This window comes from Penicillium manginii, assembly GCF_028828005.1.
Source record: "Penicillium manginii strain IBT 31320 chromosome Unknown utg000007l:1.0-2284322.0:1.0-2285126.0, whole genome shotgun sequence".
Classification (NCBI taxonomy): Eukaryota; Fungi; Ascomycota; class Eurotiomycetes; order Eurotiales; family Aspergillaceae; genus Penicillium; species Penicillium manginii.
The window spans coordinates 634,071-654,831 of record NW_026643108.1 but is presented as its reverse complement, the minus strand read 5'-3'; the positions used below and the strand labels follow the sequence as shown (position 1 = coordinate 654,831).

Here is a 20,761-nt window from a genome sequence, read left to right as displayed (position 1 = left end):
CATAGCAAAATGTCATTGAGACGGCGGGGCCAAACAGGTGAGGCTGAGGCTTAAGGCTAGGTAAGCCCATTCAAGCCATGAGCTGCAGTGAAAAATCGATGTTCTCGTATAGAAGAACGTCATCATTCAATATCCATCGGTGTCAACATCGATGTCCACGCTCGGTTCTCCGTACTCCATAGGAATGCCAATGGCAGTGTCAACCGGAGAAGAGAGTGGAGGTCCGAGGAATGCAAATCGCACGCTGCACGCCCTTCCATGTCAACGCTAAGCCTATTCGGGTTAAGCGCGCCTGCGAGGACCCCCCCGCGATATCGGACTGACTGGAATGGCTGGAATGATTGGAATGACTCCGCTCGGATTTGCTCTTCTCACATGGTATTCCCGTTTAGCCCTTCTAGAAGCGACGCATAAACATATCCACCTCTCGGAGTTCGAGCTTCTTCCCGGTTTCAACGGGTAAAGCCGATAGGCGCCCGACTCCGACTCGGCGACCACTCGGAGGTAGCGCCTGAATCATCTGGAATTAGGGCTAGACCATTTTGAGCACGGTTTGCAGTTGAGAACAGATCAAAGGCATTATGCGACATTGCAAGGTTCCCCAAATATATTATAGCTTAGTACCTAGGTACGATATATCATATACCTAGGCACCTTCCCCGTTACAGAACACTACTAGTGGTAAACAGGGCTATACTAACTAGTAGTTACTCCATCCTTGTACTCCCCACTATCTGATCCCAACCTTAAACTCGAAAGTCAAAATTTCTTGGTTTGATCCTTCTCGAGATTCGGTTCACTTGAATTATGCTTGCTGTGATGGCCTGTTGGACAGCTACCATTCCCAAGGATTTAGGCTAGACAAAAGTTTCAAGGCTCTGCTTGGGTATCTTGCATGGAACTCGTCCCAAGCTCAGAGAGACTCCTTGGTACTCTGCTACTAGTATATTTCTCAAGAGCAGCAAAAAGATCCTTAAATATATAACGGTACCTACTCTCCCATGGTATTCAGAAGTTGGGCATGCGATCATACACGTTATCGTGATCCATCCTGCAGTTCGAAACACCGCTAAAACTACCTTACTAGTACTGGTAGGTTATTTCGACTACTACGTACCTAGCGGTGTCTCTATCCATATTACCAATACCTCCAATTAGCAATGAATAGCACCTTCCTTAGATTCTCTCAGTAATGCTAGGGGCATCCAGACTTTATAGGGCTATATTCCGCTATTATTTTCGGATTCTGTCTCAATATGTGCAGCTATCCGCCTTTCGACTTTAAGCACGCTGAAGACATGACCAGAAAATACCAAAAGTAGGAGAAAGCCGGAGTCGAAACATCACCAGAATTCCAGATCTTTCATGGCGCCTGGGCATCCTTGAACAAACACCCAAACTGAAAGATTAACCAGAACTCAAAACATTGAAAATATAGACTCTTTTTTTCTCTTTTTTTTCTGGGGATAAAATCAACGATGACCAACACCAGCACGCTTTAACATATCTTCATTGGCAGTCCGCAATGAACCTTGAATGTAATTCACACCATCAAGTTGCAGCGATATCGGCATCAATTTCCCCTTCCGGGTTACAATGCTATTTTCGCTGGGTTTTATGAAATCAGCAAGCGGAAGATCCGAGGTTCGCAGAATACTACCATTTCAAGGCCAAATAACCCCTGCAAGTTCCCGAAACCACACAACCCCGGAGCAGCTTCTCGTATCCATTTCGGGAACAGATCAGGCGACCTCCAATCTCCGGGCCCAATGATTTTTTTTCGTCCCTCGTGTTCTCTTCCCGTATAGGTCTACCATGTATAGTATATCTCTATGGTAGAGCTTCCAAGTTCCTATTCGATCATTACAAATCTCACCCCTGGAGCGTATACGCTGGCATTTGGCTGGACTATTCCAAATTACAAATCCACTTACCTAGAAACTCACCCTTTCGGAAAATTGATTACTAGTTCCAGCAATCCTCTGATCACAATGAATAAGAAAAATAAAATCCCCAGGTGATTTTCTTGTATTAGTAGTGCACAGAGTGTAACTACTCGGACTTGAATACTTCTACTAGTAGTTTATGGCTGCCAAGGGTCGAATCTCAGGTCAAAGTACCAATATGCCGCCTAGGAAAACTGAGACTATTACACCTCAACACTTCATTCATCACATTCAACTTTAATTGTTTTTAGGGAAAAACAGGTAAGGATGAAAAGGATCTTCAATAAAGGATCTTAGTCTGCTTGGCCACGCTTTGTGCGTCATTTTCAAAGTACCTTCGTCTGTTTTCAGATGATACCTAGTAATCAAATCACTAGCATTCCTTCTGTCCTAGGTAGCCTGTATCTACTACTACCTACTAGTTGGTTGATCTTCAAAGTTTCTACCTAGGTCATGGTACTGAGGACAGCGCTAGTACTAGTACTACTGGTACCAGACTTTATATAATTTGATTGAATTAAATGAAGTTTCCAAGGTTCCAGACAGGTTTAAAAATTCTAGAAGTCCTTAGGGGGATGTAAGCTTTTCTGGTCGTTGCTTGGGAGAGAATGGGCGCGGCACTTGGCCAGGCGACTACAGAAAGTCAGAACGTAAGCAAAATAAAGTGGTGGATGACGAATTTACCGTAGTGACATTATCATTTTTACCACCTACATATCTCGATGCAGTAATCTCGATGGCCAAGATGTAAAAAGGGATAAATAAATGCTTGGGGAAGTCTTGTCGGTCAGCCTCGAGTCATACAGGGTGAACAAGCCGATTGCCTTCCAAATTCCGCGTGTAAATTGACTCGCTTGTAATTTGTGTCGCGTGACTGCCCAAGAAACGAACATTTCTCTCTTGAACTGAGGAGTCCATTCATGTCTTATTTCCTTTATGATCAACTTCCAGGGCTATCTCTTGATAAATAATACTCATGAGAAAGAGTAACCCGCCAGATCTCTCTCCCAGGGCAACTTCATTCTAACAATAGCATCCCCCTTCTTTCATTTTACCCCGCAGCGGTAATTATATCAACATGGGTTACACCGCAGTACTACAAAACACCAATGAGAGGCATTGGTAGATTCCACAATAAGCAGGGGCATTATGATGCGTGGTTAAGCTCACAAGTACTGGAATGGCTAGTAAGAAATTTCGGAATTCTCACCTACTAGTAGGAACTTGAAATACTACTTCACTCGTCTGTCACTTTTTACATACCTAATCTATCAGATATCATAAATCGGACACCCAAAAGAAACCAATTACCTAGGTACCTAGGTAGGTGGTTCCCATTCTCTCTATAATGGTACCACTGAGATGCTTTGGCACCTGGGATATCAAGGGGTTGCGTACGAAAAGGGTTTCGGCCCCAAGGCTGATCTGCAGCTCAGATTTTAGGCGTTCTCCCTGATTTTGCCCTGCATCTGTTAGGTAATCTTGCTCAAAAGTCCGAGCATTAGATTGGCTCTAGGTCTTCCAATGCTTCTTGGAGTAAACATTCCATCACTGGCAGGCCTGATGTTACTATGAAAATGATCATCATCTCGCCTAAAAAGGGGGAGATATACACATCGCAGTCCAGTGATGACAGTATTAAGGCAACCAGTACTCCGTAAATCAAGTCCTGGGGGCCGATAAAAGGCATGACCATGCAGGGGCCAAAAAGAATACTACCTCAGCAGACCAGGGCTGTTTGAATAGCAAAGCCTCGTTCAAGTTGCAGAAGAAATTCTGGCCTGGTCCGAGTCTGAGCTGATCTATGGCAAGTGTTTCGCAGGAGACTTGGATACCTATATAAACATCATTGACCTGCCAGGTTTTCTTATAATCAGAACAATCACTGGCATTTTATCATCTATTTTCAATCAAGGTTCACCCAAGGAGTACTACGCACTCAACCAAAAGACCCGGCGTGCAATTGGATTAAAACATGTACAATTTCAGCTCTTATCTCACATTCAATACACTGACTTGTTTTTAGACCGACTCGATATGCATTTCATCAAGAACATCCTACTCCTGGTCACCTGTGTCACTACGGTTTTCTCGGTTGCCATTCCCGAAACCAACGATGCCGACCTGGAGTGCAAAGATCTCGGTGGAAAAATGAAGGTTCTTGATATCGACCTTCCTGTCGGCGTGACTCAGGCGGATGTGCGCAAATGCGAAGGACACCCTCTCGCTCATAACTTCAATAGTGGTGGGGATTCCTCTGAGGCCCCCGTGAACGTGAATGAGAACCAAAACTCTACTCAGGTCCAGACTCGGTCTTCCCTTGAAGAATCTGCCGCACAGAGATGTTACAAGAAGGCACCTTATGGCTGCGATGGTGGTTATTGCTGGAAGTCTTGCGGAGACAAGAACAAGGGAGAATGGTGTTGGACAGCGAATAAAGGTGGGTATGGTGCGTGGACTACATGTTCAAACTGGCAAGACTGTGGAACAACCACATATGCTTGTGGTGCGGGATGTGTTACCAGTCGCAGCTGTGGTTGTAGCTGCTAGATATTCGTTTTCTCGGTGAGCTAAAGGCAAGGCTCTTTGTCTGTATTTACATTTAACACTATACTGCTCCTAGAGCCATTTCGCTCTTTACTCCTATGGCCCTTTCAATTGGAAAATGAAATGATTTGCTGGGCCGTGGTTTGGTCACAGCATGTCTGCAATTGGTTCATGGCTTTCTTTCTCTATGCATAGGTATCATAATAGTCCTATGAATCTTCCAAGGTTGGAACATGTCAAGCCGTATAGCATACTAGAATGACCGCCATCAGTAGTTCTAGTAAGGAAGCTGCCATAACGTCGGTCACGGATGTCAAAATTTCTCAATGACTGTAAGATAGTGCCCAGGTGGTCAGACCTCCAGGGCTAATTTTCAAGGTCATAATAATAATCTCTTGCTCAGGTTAAAATAGATACCTGAACGAACAGCCCTGGAGTGCTAACATTAACCTTCACTAAACGACTCCGAAGTTCTATTACTACTGGCACTACGGAGTATTAGTTGTCGTTTCACTAATTCCGTCAATAAATTTCGGGATAAAACACTCTCCATGTTGGACCCACTGGCCATTCAGACTTGCTCAACTTTACACATTGATTAGAAAGCGACGATGGGCGAGTGGTTGAAAAAGAGAAAATCCGTGAAATGAAAGCCTGACTTGGCCGGGAAGTCAGGCCTACCCATGGATGTTTCGGCAGCAAGACTAGGAGAGGTCCAATAACCCTGGCGGTGTCAATGGGGGGATCTGACCCCGCAAATCATCGATCTACTCAGGTTCCAGCTTTACATTTGCCCATGGTGGGATATTTTTGAATATTGTGGAATAGTCCCAATTCTGGAGTCTAGTCTATTCGTCTGCTGGCCTTCCTACGGGGAGCCGTACAACCGGAAAACGTGATTCATGGTGTTCCTACATTTTCAAGACGTCGAGATACCAGCCTGAACTTCAAGTGAAGACTCTGGCATCGACTCAGTTTCGATGAATCGAGCATGTCCCTGAGCACAGGTTGTTCTACCTCCGGTTACCATAGCCACAATACCAGACAGCACATTGTCGGAAAGTCGGAGGAAAAGATGGATATGGCTCTGTAAGAATTGACACCGAATGGAAGAAGAACGATATTTTTTCATTTTTCATTGACCGTAATGCGCCTGATTTCGTATTGATTGGTTATCCCTCTTTTTTCGAGGGCTCCTTAAACAAACTTGCGCTATTACCGCCACTGCAAAATAGACCTAAACCCCATGCATCATGAATCCCTTAGGCGGACTTGTTCTGGACAGCCTCACGGCCCTTGGCAATGCGGGCGAGGATATCCTCACGGTCCTTGTCCATGTGCAGCTTGGTGATGACGACGTTGGAGGGGGCGATGGGGATGGGGACGCTCTGGCCGTTGCTCTTGTCGCGGGAGACCTTCTCAATGTAGATGACGAACTTAAGACGGTAGGAAGAGGTGACCTTGCCCTCACGGCCCTTCTGGGAACCGCGGGTGATGGTAACGTAGTCGCCGACACGGATGGGGATGGAGCGGACCTGTGGAAGACAGACTGTGTTAGATTTCGATCCATTGTGTGGTTTTTTCTGCCTCTTCTTATTTTTCCTCATCGGATTCGTGGGTGTATGGGCTCGGAGGAAAACGTACGTTCTTCTCCTGGCGCAGCTCAGTGGAGAGAGGAGCGGACATCAGAATACGACGCTGGCTGGAAGGCGCAGAGAAGTGAGCCTGTAAATATTGTGAGTCGATTGTCTTCGGTCGGTCGGTGGTTGATCGATAATTACCTTGCGGGACTTGCTCCGCGAAGAGGCGATACCTGCAGCACACAAATCCGTCAGTATTTTTGAATCGGGGAAATTCGATGGGATAGCGCGGTGCGCAAGGCGATTGTGAGTACACACCGTGGTTGCGAACAGTCATCTTGAACGGTGCCTCCTTCAGGGTCGTATGGATGGGGTTGTCGTTGGTCGGGGATGAGAATTCGTGGTTTGAATATTGCAGCATGCGGGTCGGTTGTGCGTCACATGATGTTCTGCTCACGTAAGTCGGCTAGGGCTCGCGATGGGTGTGTGATTGGTCAGAGAGGTGGGTCTTTAATCACCACAGCTAGTCTATATTCGGACTAGCGTGAACCAAACGATCTGGCACTCGTTATAGATGCACGTGAACACTTGAACGATATTCCAGTACAAAGAAACGGCCCTCGAACAGAATAGTTACAATAAATTTCAGTTCTCAACACCTACCTAGTCTTTCAATGATTTCCCTGCTCCCTTGCCTTCATAAATGTCCAGAATTGTTCCACAATAGTCTTTCCATCAATCTTTTCCGATCTTGTTTCCTCCAAGTCTTCGCTTCCCAAGGATTGTTTGATCTTTTGAAGCGAAATTTCCATCGTACTCGCAATTTCAGCAAGCCAGTTTATTCGTCTTTCATACCATCCAGTTTTAATAAGATCATATTAGCTCCGGCACACTTGGAATATAATCCATTAATGGATCACTTTCGGCAATTCACCATGTTTGTTGGCTTTCTCCTTTCCGAGTCCCTTTCAAATTTTTCCCGTGCTTTTCAAGAGCCTCGTCACACATTTTTTTGAGTAACTGAAGCCAAAGACGTTTGAGTGTCTCCAAGCTTTCTCGGGTATACCTTTGCATCTCTTCCTCCAGCCCCTGATCGTGCCTTCTTCCACGTCCAATGGATTTCGAACATCCCCGATGACTTTCCGGGAGCCAAGGGGCCCCTTTGGACCTATACCCTTACCCTTGTGACAACATACATGAGCTATCTTGAGAAGGTCAAAGCGCATCCGCCGAATAAACGAAAGACATACCGTTTTTGCTGCCTCGTAGCCGTGGAACTCTTCAACAATTGAGACCCATTCAAAGGCCCAGACAAAGCTTGCTCTAGACACTTTAGCAAGTATTTCTCGTTTGAACGTGATATTAAATCCAGACGAGGTATGGCAATCGTTAAAAGAACAGGTGCACCTACAGCTATCTGTATGGAAGATGTCGAGCCCTCGATGTAAACAGAGCCTGATTGAATCGATAATATCCCAGGTCGTATGAGAAAGCCGGTTGAGATGCTCTATCAGCTTAAATATGACAGTGCGGATTGACATCAGTTCCATGGTCAAGACAGCACCGAAACAAGTTGAAATCCGTGCTGCGACTTGCGAGCGAAGAAACTGCAAGCTCACCGCTGCCATTGAGTTGATAAAATCCATCGAACCCGTAACGAACAATTATCAGAACCTCTTCTTCTGTTTGAATATAATGCAGCAAATTGTTAGCTTCCTCCCCTCTAGTCAGATCTTCGAATGTGAAATCCACGTCTTCGAAGAGCTCGAGAAGGCTTTCCAATATCTTTGCTCTTCGTTCGCCAAGCCAAGTATTTTCAGAGACCCAACGTATAATAGTCATGCCAACATGGTATTGGAAAACCTCTTCGTTGTAGCATTGCCATATGGTGTTAAGGGATTCGAGAATTTAATCCTAGTGTCCACGCACAGACGCATAGCGTATGAAATTCCGATTCCAGTGGGTATCATACATCTCTATTTTTACACCTTCGACAATAAGCAAATTAACGACATCGCTTAGTCCTAGTGCAGCAGCATACATTAGCGGGGTGATACCCCACCTATCTGTAGCATTCAAGTCATACTTGGCATCAAGAATCATTCTAAACTTTTCCGGGCTATAGACTGCCAAGTTCAGAGGTGTCTGTCACAGAAAATTCCGATGATCTTCCTAGATCATCACATTTGAAATAAAAGACTGGAGGGTCTCCACTAATCCAGATAGAACAGCGTCTTGAAGAGGATTGATCCTCCAAATCCTAGGGGGGAAATTGGTCATAAATAACTGCTGCGAATATAAGAATCAATGCACTCACCCGGATTATCGATTGAAAGAATTGTCGGAAATTCGATGAAGAAGGAATCCTTTGTTGATTCTTCAGAAATCCAATTAGGCGAACAAGGAGAGGGCCATTTTTGAAAGAGCGGCGAATCAGTTCCACTGGGATTGAATCCACAGTGGAGATTCATTTTAAGTAGATCGAGATGGCGCCCTTCCCCAATCCACCAAGCGCACTTCAGATGTAATCTGTTATGTAGCCTCTGTCAGGATAATCATCATCTAATATTAGATGGAAAAGGCACTTGTTTCCTTCGTCCTCAAGGTTCATATCCAGCTCGATAGCAGATAGGTCAAGAAGGGCAAATTATATCATTTGATTCGTCCAAGGGCCGTAACAAAGCAGTTCCTTGAAATCCATTAGCTAGGCTTCACTCAAGTGTTTCTATGGGATAGTTTACCTGAACGTAGTTGTCTCGTCCCTGATTGATGTGGTGTCGCAGGGGAGATGATGATCTATTCAATTCACGGAATTGGTTCTGGGCGTCGAGGAGTGAAAGACGACCGTTTCGACATCTCCAAAGGATCTCAAGGCCTAGCGATGTATACGCTACTACTCGTTGTACGCTGAGGGCAGGCCGCAGAGAATACTTTCCCAAGCCAAAGATAAATTCGAAAACCATAAGAAGTGCCCATGTAACACCATGTTTATTGAAGACAATCGAAATCTCCAGCGAACACCCTTCATGTCACATTTATCGTTGTCACGTTTCCCGAGAATTATCGAAAGCGGCGTGTACTCCAGCCCCCAGTAGCGACCAAACCTATTTTCCGTCATATGGCATGAGCAGTGGCACTGTCTTGTGGTACAGGATTCTCGCTCGTGATCGCGCGAGAACTATATTCCTTCTATTAGAGCTGTTATTTTCGTCCCTGGTTATATCTTTCGGACATGTTGGTAGTATATTAGGTGAACTGGACAGTTTCACAGAGTTTGGCATGGTGTTCTCGGGAGGGACCGGTATTAAAAGGCATATCGAGCTTGAGTTCAATGTGAGCAGCAATTTCCCGCCGCTTACTGCAAACGTGAGTCTGAGAACGACATGGTTCTTCTTCTTGCCTTCGGCCTCCGATACAGTCTCGCCTTCATTTAGAAATTCCAGCGTACACGCCGAAACTTGCCTTTTCAACAATGGCACGGGTATTTCGTCATGCTCCTATTATTGTGATGCTGTCACTATTATTTGACGTATACTAGTAGAACCACGCAAGGGGACGCACGCGGACAAGGAGCGCCAAGCCCAAAGTTTCGAATCTTCATATAGCAGAATAATCGACAATCTTTCAACAAAGTCCGATATGGTGTAGTGGCTAACATCGCCGTCTCTCACACGGCAGCCGGGGGTTCGATTCCCCCTATCGGAGTTGTCTTTTTGCATTTGTTGAAGTGGCACCAGATGTAGATTTTTTTTTATGGTGGGTGGATCATTAAATATGTATGATTGGGCCGTGGGGGCGGAAAATGGAGGTTGGTGGGGCGGTGAGAGCTTGGATCACCCCACTGGCAGTATACTACTACTTACACATTATATTGACAAGCAGATGGGCCAATATGGTAGTTTTTTGGGTTTGGAGTATTTAATTGGATTGGATTTGTTTCAAATTTAAGTAAGAGTCAGTTTAACGTGGAAAATATGTCAATTTCTATCTGTTCTAACAAAATTGAAATTTCGAGATGCCCACCTGGGCAAGTGGCAGACATATTATATATCAACCTAGGTCCAACTTCAACTTGAATTTGAAGAACCTTTAAGGGTTTCAAGGAAGGTTTAAGCTGGATTCTGGGGGTTGCTGAAACCTACCTAGGTATCTACCAAGGTTGGTATTGACTGAACATCCTCAGTAAGAATGATGATGGTTGCTGAACTTGGATGGATTAGGTAGATAGTACTACTAATATAGTCCTTTAGTGTGAACCGCTCGGAACCCTGGAAGAACTTGGAATATCAATCCTAGAAACCTTGAAATCTAGTACGGAACCAAACAAAAATAACTTAAAATCAATTCATCCTAAACGCCATAACAATCTCGGGAATCGTCAACCAGCCTTGGAAGCCATCAAGCCAAACCAAGCCAGTACATATGCAATCGATAAAGGAAGGAAGGAATACTTCATGGAGGGAAAAGAAACATGAACAGTCCCCAACCCCAAGAAAAAACTGTAACCTCAACTCAAAAATCTAAGCACCCTGAACCCTCTTCAACGCAGCATCAACATCAACCAACAACGCAACCAACTCCTTCGCCCCATCCCCCTGCCCCTCAAGCTCAATCCCCTTACTAAGAAACCCCTTCGCCTCCTCATACCTCGTCATCTCCGCCAAACATTTCCCAACCCGCCACCAAGCCTTAACATTCCCCAACGGCTTCGAGTCAACACTCAGCTTTGCATCAACCAGTCCCTCCGGCCACGCCATTAGCGCCATTTGCGCCTGCGCCCGATTCCCATACAAACCCGCCAACTCCTCGCGCGCCAGCGTAACGGGCTCCCATCCGGGCCGGGAGACGCCCATGTCGATGGCGAATGTGTAGAGGCGGATGGCCTCGGCGTAGTTGTTTTTGCGGAAGGCGGTGTTGGCGGTTTCGCGGAGCTTGGTGATTTGGGCGCTGCGCTTGGGGTTTACGGGCAGCGGGGGTGGGGGGATGTTGGGCGGGTCGAGGGCGAGGAGGGCACGGTGGAGAGCGTTTAGTTCGTTTAGTTCGTTTGTGACTGTGGTTTGTTGGATGGTGGTGTAGGCGGTGGATTGGGGGAGGGAGATGGCTTTTGTGGCTGGGTCCATGTGGAGGGGGTATTGGTTGTAGAGGTCGATTTCGCTGGCCATTTTGGTGGGTGGTGGACTTGAGTCCGGTTTGTTTCTTGAAAATATGTGTGTGTGTGTGCGCTTTGGTTCTGGGAGTGGTTATGTTAGCTAGTGTTGCGATGTAGATGGTGAATAGAAATGGGATGGAATGTGGGGATGGCGGGAGGGGATTAGGTCAAGACTCAAGGGGCGTGAGATTCATACCAGGGAGAGGGTAAATGTGCAGATTCTCTTATCATGCAATGCACCTCTGAGAAATGGAGTGGTATTTCAACTTGAAGGTGATCGCGGCGAGTTGCGGCGAGCTGTCCTCCAAAAGCCCGGGGGCGGTGGGGATTCTGCCAATCCGGGGCAGGTACAGGCACAAGCACAAGCAAATGCTTTATGCAACTCGATTAATTGGAGGGTACTGAGTCTACTGACGAATAATTGACTATCACAATTCACATCAATATGATCTATTTGCTACATCCAGAAAGTACAATCGTTGCCCGAGGGCCTGAATCATGACGGCAGCCAATGCCTACGCTCCCCATGAGAGTAAAAACAACAACAAAAGCCAAAAACAAATGCGCCTGCCAACTCCACTCCGTGGTCATGTTATGTCAAGACACAAAAAAAAAACAAGCAGAGCGACGTGATGATATCGGGGTATTCATTGCGAGCATTCCATGCCATCCAGGGCTCTTCTTCCCACTACCTCCCACATAAACTTTTTCTTACCGCGGGTATCCGCTCATTGTTGTGCTATATTCAGATGGAGAATAAGGCATTTGCTGTGGTGCCTGGCCACTACCGTAACTAGTGTTGCGATCACCATAGCTAGTGGTGTGATCACCGTAGCTAGTGCTGGAACCGCCGTAGCTGGTTTCTGCGCCGGTGTAGCTGGTATTGCCGTAGTCGTGGAGAACACTGCTAGGCGCGGGTGCGGTGGGATCATATGCGCCGTGCATTGCGGATCGGCCCGTCTCATCGGCTTCGTTTTGTTGTAGGAGGGCGTAGTCTTCATCCTGGTCGCCGCGCGAGGAGGCTGCCATGCCACCGCCGCGGCCGGAACGGAAGTCATCCTCGTCCTCCTCGAAGTCGTGGGGCGGGTTGTTGGAGAAAGCGGCCTTGGATTGAGCGGCGAAGGTCGGGTCGGAGACGGCATCAGGGAGGGTACCGGTGCGACGGAAGTGCATGACGTTGCGGAGGGACAACCAGGTGGTGATTCCGAAGAGAATGCTGCAGAAGAAAATAGCCAGTTAGAGGAAGGTTATCTCGCTGTCAGAAAGTAAATCATAGACCTACAAGATCACAACACCAATGATGGTCGTGGCAGTGCTGACATTGCACTTGCTCGAACTGCCGTATGCCCAGTTGTCGCATCCTTTCTTGGTGCTGCTGGCTCGCTTGTTTTTATCCTGATCGCTGTCGCTGTCACTATCGCTGGACTTGCCGATACTCTTGCCTTGTGCGACGTAGGAAGCGAGACAGATCCATGCGCTGAACCAGAAGAGCGCATAAAGTCCATCGACCGTGGCGAAAGCGTAAACATTTCCGAAGCGACGGGCCCGGGGCCACATGGGGACGGCAGCGAGGTAAACCAAGGCGGGGATACTGATCCAACACTATGCACCCAGGGCTGTCAGCTGCAAGGTTCAATTCGAGGTTCAGGATTACCAAGACTGGCAACTTCGACAACTTACCAAGATCCAGTACCAAACGGTACGGCCGTCGATGCCATCGCCCTTGGTCCAAATGGCGATGGTCATGGCCCAGGCAACGAAGATGATGAGGGCTTGTGTGAAATGAAGCAAGTTCTTTGTCCTTCCCAGGTTACCGCCGGAGGGCCGCGGGATCTGGAATTTGGCCATGGTTGTAAAAGTGAAGACGACGGACTGCAAGGGAGTCTCAACCCTTTCTAAAGTCACCCGCGGGAGAGGAAGGGTGTCAAATCAAGCTCGGTATGATTGACAAGTATGGGGGTTATGAAAGACCCAAAGGCAGTGGTCAAGAATGTTGGAACTTGAGGAAATAATAAGAATGGGGCGGCTTGGGGGACACGCAACGCCTCAGGCTCTTGGCTGTCGTAGGTGACCCTCGGTGGAGATGCGGGATGGTTCTGGTTGTTACTCCGTAATACTAGTTAAAGTATGGAGTATGGGTGTAGTTGGGGGGGTAATAGGGATAGGGGGATCGACGAGGTGAGGGGGAAGAGTGAAAAGTAATCAGTAATCGATCAGAGCTGATGTCAAGGACTGTTTTATCGCGGGCGAGTTTCGTCTTTGGACGATCGCCCAGGCGACAGCCCGTGGTTTTCTATTTTGGGGCCCTTCAGCCACAAAGTGGAGACGCGGCGCGGCAGTCGATACACTCGGCAGTGCTAGTTCTCGCAGTCTATGCTACTTGTGTGCACTGAGCTTACGGACGTAAGCATGTACATACTACTAGTTAGTAGTAGTCATAGTCATAGTCACCACATGGTACAAGTTGGCGTGGACCATGGTTATGGAGCATAGGAGTTAGTAGTTCCCTTTTGGGTATACTGAATTCATCGCTATATCTAATCCCGAAACTAAGCGCTCCCATCATTCATGCCTTCATAATTCATAAACTTGCATTCGATTTCCCATCATCCACACAATGACCCATTGGCGATCCCAATCTCCCGGATTTGTTTCATCAACAACCATATCTCGCGCAATGGTTGGTACACGTGCACATGCCACCACCAAGGAAAAGGATCCTGGAAGGAGAACAATGGGTGACTCCAAAAGATAAAAGGCACCGCTTCCGTCTCCATAAGGGCCTTCGCTCGCTTGGCGATTTTGAAAGGAAAGAAAGCCAAAGGCGAATTAATGATCATCTCACTCTCAATCCCAATCAATCTCGATCCAGGGCGAGGAGTTGGGGATAGCGACGCCACCACCTCCCAATTAGCCTGGTTCGTAGGCTCAGGTGCCAGTACAGCAAGATAGCCAGCAACAGGGCAGGTCGCATCGCGAACGAGATTCTCCGCAGCCGCAGCACCCGGAACACAGTCCGCAATATGTATAGTATGTCGAACGGACGAGTGGTCGAACTCTTCATCCACTAGGAGTCGAACTGAAAGGTGCCCCGTCATACGCGCTCCCCCCTTCACGGCAAAGCTTTGCATGAGACGATGGATGGCCGTGGCCAGCGCCTCGTCCAGTGGGGATGCACCCCAGTGGGGTTTTTGAGCCTTCGCAAGCCGGACTTTAATGGCATGGACATGACCCCGGATCACTAGTATATCTGCATAGAATTCCCCGAGTCGAGTCTGCTGCTGAAGGATCCACGGATAGTTTTGGTTGATCTGAATCTCGCTGACCTCAGAGTATGTCTTGCTCAGTGTGCGTTTCGGTAGAAGTAGGCCAGCTTCCTTCGAGCTGGAGCCTAGTCGCTGGATCTGATATGACTTGCTGGGCGACCGATGCAAGATCTTGTGGATCGAGTCACGCGAATTCACCTGATGACGCTCTACCACAGGGAGATTCCTCTCAGTAAGAAATTGCGCGAAAGAGTCGGTGTGAAGGAACCGCGTGGCTAAATCGGTGTCAAAAGCGATACATTTGCAGCTCGTCCGACTTTCAATCACTTGTCTGGCAGTCGCATCTTCAATAGCGGTTGCCTTGGGTGAGCAAGGGATCCACACATCCACTTTCTCGCGATGGACAATGTCTAGGATGCGGGAAATATAATGATCCTTGGGGACGCGGTAGAAGGTGAGAAGAGTACGGGACATACTTCCGCCCGATCGAATGGGGAGATCGAGGTCGGCGACGTCTGCCCCGACCACATGGTGTCCCCCCCGCAGCCCAAGCTCGGGCGAGAGCTAAACCGTGGGGGGTACCGATACCCGTGATCAACACGGTTTTGGGGTAGAACGGTAGATCATGTCGTGGTTTATGATATCGATCAGCCACATATTGAAGACGTGCAAGAATTAGCGCGGTTACGAGGATGGTGTTGTCCGCAAACAAGAGGGCGAACGAGACGGAAATCCGGAAGAGGTGCCAGAATGTGTTAGATAAGACCTCGATCGGAGAGGAGGCCTGGACCGTCTTCATGAGGAGATGCGACCTCTGCTTGGATGCCATTCCGAAGCATTAGGGAGATGCAGTGGCCCGGTGAAATTGAAATGTGAAGTGCGAGCTGGGCGTTGAAAGTGGTGACGTGAAGAATGCAGAAAGTAAAGTGGGAGGCTGGAGGAGGGGCGATCGGCACATGCAGATCGAGATCGCACCAGTCAATACAATCTCAGTGTCAATGTCAGTGCTCAACTTGAATGACAACTCTCAAGTACTGGCCTATAAGCAGTTAGACCCGATCGGCCTATTCTCTTCAGTCGGAGTCTGTTTGGTGGAGGAACTCGGTTTCCGACTATGAGGAAGAATTGTATCCGCGGTCACGAAGACGACTGGTCAGTCCATTAGTTAGTTACCGCACGTTCAGTATAGTAGGTAGTAATTAACTAGTTAGTTGAAGATGTGACAATAGCTTGTGCTACTCCACAAAACGGTCGAGTAAGTACCACCAGTATAACTACTAGTTACTACGCCAGGCAACCAGTGAGGTAACTGGTTGGTACATCTTCAGCTAAATGTTCTGATCCAATTACTGTCACCTACCAGTAAACTGAGAATGGTGAGATTTTGAAAATTCAAATATCCGAGTACATAGAATGCCAACTTCTGTACATCTTACCCACCAATTCCCCCGAAAGGTGCAGGCCGCGCTGGCTTACCCGTTTAGGGCTAATCGCCCGAAGTATGTACATAGTGGTTCCTCTGCACACATGGGATCTCCGAAGAAACCATTTTAAGGTTATCTCCATCTCGGAGGACGGATTTAGTCGGCTTCGAGTCTCGGAGAAGGGTTATCCACTCTCTAACTTGTCCTTTGCCCTCCGTTGAGTAGTTATTCCCGAGACGAGGAGGGGCCGCAATCGGGACCACATGGGATCTGCAGGGCCTATAGGGTACTTATATGCCATAGTTACTCGCCGGCCTCCGTGACCAAAGAGAGTAAATTTTCGGGCGATTTCGAACCTGGCCAGATTTCCTTTTAATACATCAAGATCTCCTCAACGGCTTACGGTTCACAGCTTCCCCTGCATCTCATACTTCCCCAGCTTTATTCTTCCCCTCCATACATTCCCAGATGTCGGTCACTCAGCAGTCCACCTCTGCGCGTCCCGATATGGGTGGGCGCTTGGTAAGTGATTTCTGAGGCATACTCTGAATTGAATCTCTGTCTACAAAGTATCACAGAGGACTAATCGCAATCAATGAATACAGAGTGGGAAAGGCCGAGAGATGAAACTCCTCCATTTCATCTACGAACAGCCAAATATGGACGAAATCAGAGGAAATCCACAGAAAGTGCTGGACCTGATGGACAAATTTGAAGAAGAATACTACATGATGACCGTCGGCGTACCAAAGGGCAAGATTGTAACGCAATTAATCGACGAAATCAAGCCCAAAATCATGATCGAACTCGGCTGCTATACGGGATACTCGGCCATCCTTTTCGGCGAGGCGGCACGCCGCAATGGCGGAGAGAAATATATCAGTCTGGAACTGAATCCAGAGTATGCCGCTATTGCGAACATGCTGATCGAACTGGCCGGACTTCGTGACTTTGTGCGTGTGATTGTGGGCCGGAGTGACCTTTCCTTGGACAAGTTGTACCGTACCGGAGAGATCAAAACCATCGAACTGTTGTTTATCGACCACTACAAGCCCGCCTACACTACCGACCTCAAGCTGCTTGAGCACCATGGAATGATTGTCCCTGGATCGGTCTTGGCGGCAGATAATGTGTTGTTCCCCGGAAACCCGCCGTATCTAGAATATGTCCGCAGTACGGTTGAGCAGAAGCGGGAGGTGGCCAAGGATGGACCTAGCAAGGGATATGATATCAAGGGAATCCTCGAGCGTACTGTCAATTCTTTTATGCCACAGGGTGATGTACCGAGTTTTGAGACGGTGGGGAACCCTAATCTCGTGTACCAGAGCGAGCTGCATCAGCCGGAGGGAGAAGAAGTGAGTCATTTCCGAAATATGTCATGATAGAGATCATCGAGGAGAGGAAGTTGCAATTGCTAATCAAAGTCACATCGACTAGGATGCCATTGAAGTCACGCGATGTGTCGGGATCCAAGAATAGGCAAAGGCATGCCCCAGGATGGCAAAGGCATAGAGTGGGATGGTAGGGACCCACAATTGAATGGACTTGATTATCAAGCATTGTATTGCATAGAAAGAGTAGCAGTTAGTAGAGTAAACTGGGGTGACAGAAGTCCGGCGGAACCGCTAATATACTCCAAGGCAAGCCGAGTGTCAAAAATCCAGGCCGATTGGGATTCCGGCAGGCCGACTCGTCGGTGACTGCTTTTTGCCCCGCCGGATCCAAAGGTTGCCGTCGCCAGGACCTTCCCCCGCGTTCGGCCTTGAAAATCCGTGGGGGGGTATAAGTTCTGCCGTTTCCCCTCTGTCTCTATCGTATCGTATCATATCATATCACCTACAGTTATCTATCCAACTATTCATAATGGCCTCCAAAACTTACAACGTCGGTGTTGTCGGCTACGGCTTCAGCGCCAAGATCTTCCACATTCCCTTCGTCTCGCAGATTCCCGAGCTCAAGCTTCATGCCGTTGTGCAGCGTACTCCCAAGCCCGACGATGATGCTGAGAAGGACCACCCGGGCGTCAAGTCCTACCGTACCACCGAGGAGATGGTCCAGGACCCCGCGCTGGACATCGTGATCATCACCACCGCCCCCGACTCTCACTACGACCTGGCCAAGCTCTCTCTCGAGGCCGGCAAGCACGGTTAGTCTCGGGAACCATTGTCCTGCTTTGAATCTTACTGATGTGGTGATATTTTAGTTGTCTGCGAGAAGCCCTTCACCCCCACCTTCAAGGAGGCCGCCGAGCTTGTCCAGATTGCTGAGAAGAACAAGAAACAGCTGGCCGTTTACCAGAGTACGTCATACCCTCAATTCCCCAACCAAGCCAATCTACTTTCCAGTGCTCCTTCTGACAATATCGCTACTAGACCGCCGCTGGGATGCCGACTTCGTCACCCTTTCCAAGCTCATCAAGAACGGCTCTCTCGGCCGCATCTCCGAATTCGAGACTCACTTCGACCGCCACCGCCCCGAGGAGCCCGCCGCTGATGGCCACAAGTGGAAGAACAAGGTCATGCCCGGTGGTTCGGCCGTCTATGATCTGGGCACCCACCTGCTCGACCAGGCCGTCCACCTGCTTGGTCTCCCCAAGCGCGTGACTGGCTTCATCGGTTCCGCCCGCGCCGTCAACACCAACGGCTTCGAAGATTCTTTCACCGTTCTGCTGCACTATGCCAATGGCACCCTGGTGACTGCCAAGGCCACCGTTGTCAGCCCCGAGGAGGAGCAGCTGCGCTTCTGGGTGCGCGGTGACAAGGGAAGCTTCAAGAAGTACCACCTGGATATCCAGGAGGACCAATTAAAGGCTGGAATTAAGCCCGAGGACAACGGGTACGGTCGTGAGCCCAGCGAGCGCTATGGTATGTTTTTCCAAGTCCTTCCTCCACTTTCATCAACACCTGCTAACGGCCTATCAGGTACTCTGACCACCATCCAAGATGGCAAGACCGTCAAGGAGGTTTTCCCCACTGTCGAGCCCCCCCACCTACACCGAGTACTACCGCAAGCTCGTTCGTGCTCTCGGCGGCGAGGGTGATCTCCCTGCTAGCGGTGCTGAGGCCAGCCAGGTTATTCGCCTGATTGAGTTGGCTCGCGAGAGCTCTGCCACTGGCCGTACTCTGGATGTTTAGATTAGTAATATAATGTAAATGAAAAGCAATGAATATTATGATTAGAAGACGCTCTCAAGACTGAAAATCAAAGTTTTTGGGCCGTGCTACTCACTTGATTTAAAGTTTTGCAGTTGTTTACAACCCTTTGATACTTGTAGACTGTGGCATGGAAGCAGGTACTATAATCAATCGGATCAATTTACGGCATGATTAGCTGGAAATGTTAGGAGCAGTATTAAATAGATGTTTTGATACCTGGAGGGAGTCTATTCGTAGAAAATAATTGAAAATCCCTGTGGTCCAGGGTGTCAAAGTTGAGGGACTCCGCTAAGCCGAGATCTTCTCCTAGAGGCTCCCCTCCCCACCGTACCCAACTACTGGAACTGCTGGAACTTGCTGCCCGATTCGTTGGTCCCACAGAATTCCAGACATCTCACTTGTGTCCATGAAACCAGACAACGTGGCTGGCCACGTTATTCCCTTGCGTCTCAAACACCCTTGTCACATGAGGGCTATGCAGAAAGGATGAGACTAGAGAAGAGGCTAGGGGCTCGAGCATTGCAGCCTGCCCGCCAATCTTGTCATCTCCCGAGCAGACAGCCTCGCAATTTATACCGTGGATCAAAACAGCTCCATCTCCCCTCACTATCGCGAGATTGGCCAGGATGGAGGAATTGAAAAGGGGTCTCTCCAGCATGGATGCTGACTCCCTCCCCGATTTCCAACTCCTTCCCTATTCATCTGAACACCCCGGCTCCAACGCCGGCGGGGAATTGGAATCGCTGTCGCAAGCATCAGATAACCCGATCACACTCAATGTGTCTTCATCATGGACATACTGCGGTCCCCTCTTAACCCTGGAAGAAAATAGCCTCCCATCCTCCTTCCACACCTGGGCTCAAGCCACCGTCAACGGATCCCTGCTGACCCCCCTCTTCTCGTTCCTGGCCTACGTGCACGAATTCCTCGCAGCGAATAACCTCGCGCACTACTGGTTAACCGTACGGGCTACGCAAGGATCCACAGAGTTCGACGTCCCACGCTGGCACACAGATGACCTATTCTTCTCTCCGCTGTCCACAACAAAGCAAAAGACAGTGTCAAAGTCATCATTATCGAAGAAACTCAGATTCACAACACGAAACTACTATGAAACCCAGCATACCAGATATCCAGACTACGATGCCCTAAACCCATTCATCCACCCCCAACCCACCCAAGCTCAAGCTCAACCTCCACCCAAAAACGCGCAAATAATAACACCAAACCCGAACCCCCCCAGACTGGAAACTTTGCACAACACTCCTAGGCCCAGGAACCCTCTTCATAAACTCCAAAAGAAACCTCGCCCGCACAATCCAACGCACCACAAAAGCGGCCGTCCAAAACGAAAACCCAGGCCACATCTGCCTCTCAATCCGGTGCGTGGGCTGTGCGTCCGCAGCCGAGACGGTCCGAACCCGCCTGGCGACGGATCTAAAACCGCATCAGACGGTGCAGTCCCGGCAGGGCGAGTGTGTCTTTTTTCGCGTTGGTGAGGACGAGGGTGCTGTGCATTCGGAACCGAGGTCTCATGGGGATCGGGTATTTGTTAATGTTGTTCCGGGGGATGAGCGGGATTTGAGGTGTTTGATGGCGAAGTGGGGGATGGAGTTTCCTAGGGCTTGGTGTGTTGGGTTGCCGCTTCAGATTGAGGGGGAGGAGGTTTATAGAAATGTCGGTGAAGTTTGAGG

General features: G+C 48.6%; 8 protein-coding genes across 8 annotated transcripts; 5 read left to right on the top strand and 3 right to left on the bottom strand.

Moving 5' to 3' along the window:
- Window positions 1–3,983: 3,983 nt before the first annotated feature.
- On the top strand, window positions 3,984–4,615 carry N7533_010167 (uncharacterized protein; the record flags this gene model as incomplete). The annotated part of the gene is made up of 2 exons (XM_057106817.1): window positions 3,984–4,390; window positions 4,570–4,615. 2 exons carry the CDS (start codon window positions 3,984–3,986, stop codon window positions 4,613–4,615), a joined length of 453 nt encoding a protein of 150 aa, XP_056956034.1.
- Window positions 4,616–5,755: 1,140 nt separating this feature from the next.
- Window positions 5,756–6,410, bottom strand: N7533_010166 (60S ribosomal protein uL24; the record flags this gene model as incomplete). Its single annotated transcript, XM_057106816.1, has 4 exons — window positions 5,756–6,028; window positions 6,138–6,218; window positions 6,275–6,306; window positions 6,392–6,410. 4 exons carry the CDS (start codon window positions 6,408–6,410, stop codon window positions 5,756–5,758), a joined length of 405 nt encoding a protein of 134 aa, XP_056956033.1.
- A 1,184-nt stretch (window positions 6,411–7,594) lies between these two features.
- N7533_010165 (uncharacterized protein) lies at window positions 7,595–8,095 on the top strand (the record flags this gene model as incomplete). Its single annotated transcript, XM_057106815.1, has 1 exon — window positions 7,595–8,095. The coding sequence occupies one exon, from the start codon at window positions 7,595–7,597 to the stop codon at window positions 8,093–8,095; it is 501 nt and encodes a 166-aa protein (XP_056956032.1).
- A 2,498-nt stretch (window positions 8,096–10,593) lies between these two features.
- N7533_010164 (MARVEL domain-containing protein) lies at window positions 10,594–13,070 on the bottom strand (the record flags this gene model as incomplete). Its single annotated transcript, XM_057106814.1, has 4 exons — window positions 10,594–11,269; window positions 11,938–12,438; window positions 12,505–12,824; window positions 12,903–13,070. The coding sequence occupies 4 exons, from the start codon at window positions 13,068–13,070 to the stop codon at window positions 10,594–10,596; spliced, it is 1,665 nt and encodes a 554-aa protein (XP_056956031.1).
- Window positions 13,071–13,828: 758 nt separating this feature from the next.
- On the bottom strand, window positions 13,829–15,317 carry N7533_010163 (uncharacterized protein; the record flags this gene model as incomplete). The annotated part of the gene is made up of 2 exons (XM_057106813.1): window positions 13,829–15,003; window positions 15,071–15,317. 2 exons carry the CDS (start codon window positions 15,315–15,317, stop codon window positions 13,829–13,831), a joined length of 1,422 nt encoding a protein of 473 aa, XP_056956030.1.
- Window positions 15,318–16,380: 1,063 nt separating this feature from the next.
- Window positions 16,381–17,391, top strand: N7533_010162 (O-methyltransferase; the record flags this gene model as incomplete). The annotated part of the gene is made up of 3 exons (XM_057106812.1): window positions 16,381–16,434; window positions 16,518–17,267; window positions 17,350–17,391. 3 exons carry the CDS (start codon window positions 16,381–16,383, stop codon window positions 17,389–17,391), a joined length of 846 nt encoding a protein of 281 aa, XP_056956029.1.
- A 384-nt stretch (window positions 17,392–17,775) lies between these two features.
- On the top strand, window positions 17,776–19,046 carry N7533_010161 (putative NAD binding Rossmann fold oxidoreductase; the record flags this gene model as incomplete). The annotated part of the gene is made up of 5 exons (XM_057106811.1): window positions 17,776–18,058; window positions 18,116–18,211; window positions 18,285–18,776; window positions 18,834–18,874; window positions 18,912–19,046. 5 exons carry the CDS (start codon window positions 17,776–17,778, stop codon window positions 19,044–19,046), a joined length of 1,047 nt encoding a protein of 348 aa, XP_056956028.1.
- A 647-nt stretch (window positions 19,047–19,693) lies between these two features.
- On the top strand, window positions 19,694–20,759 carry N7533_010160 (uncharacterized protein; the record flags this gene model as incomplete). The annotated part of the gene is made up of 2 exons (XM_057106810.1): window positions 19,694–20,449; window positions 20,520–20,759. The coding sequence occupies 2 exons, from the start codon at window positions 19,694–19,696 to the stop codon at window positions 20,757–20,759; spliced, it is 996 nt and encodes a 331-aa protein (XP_056956027.1).
- Between the last annotated feature and the right edge of the window lie 2 nt (window positions 20,760–20,761).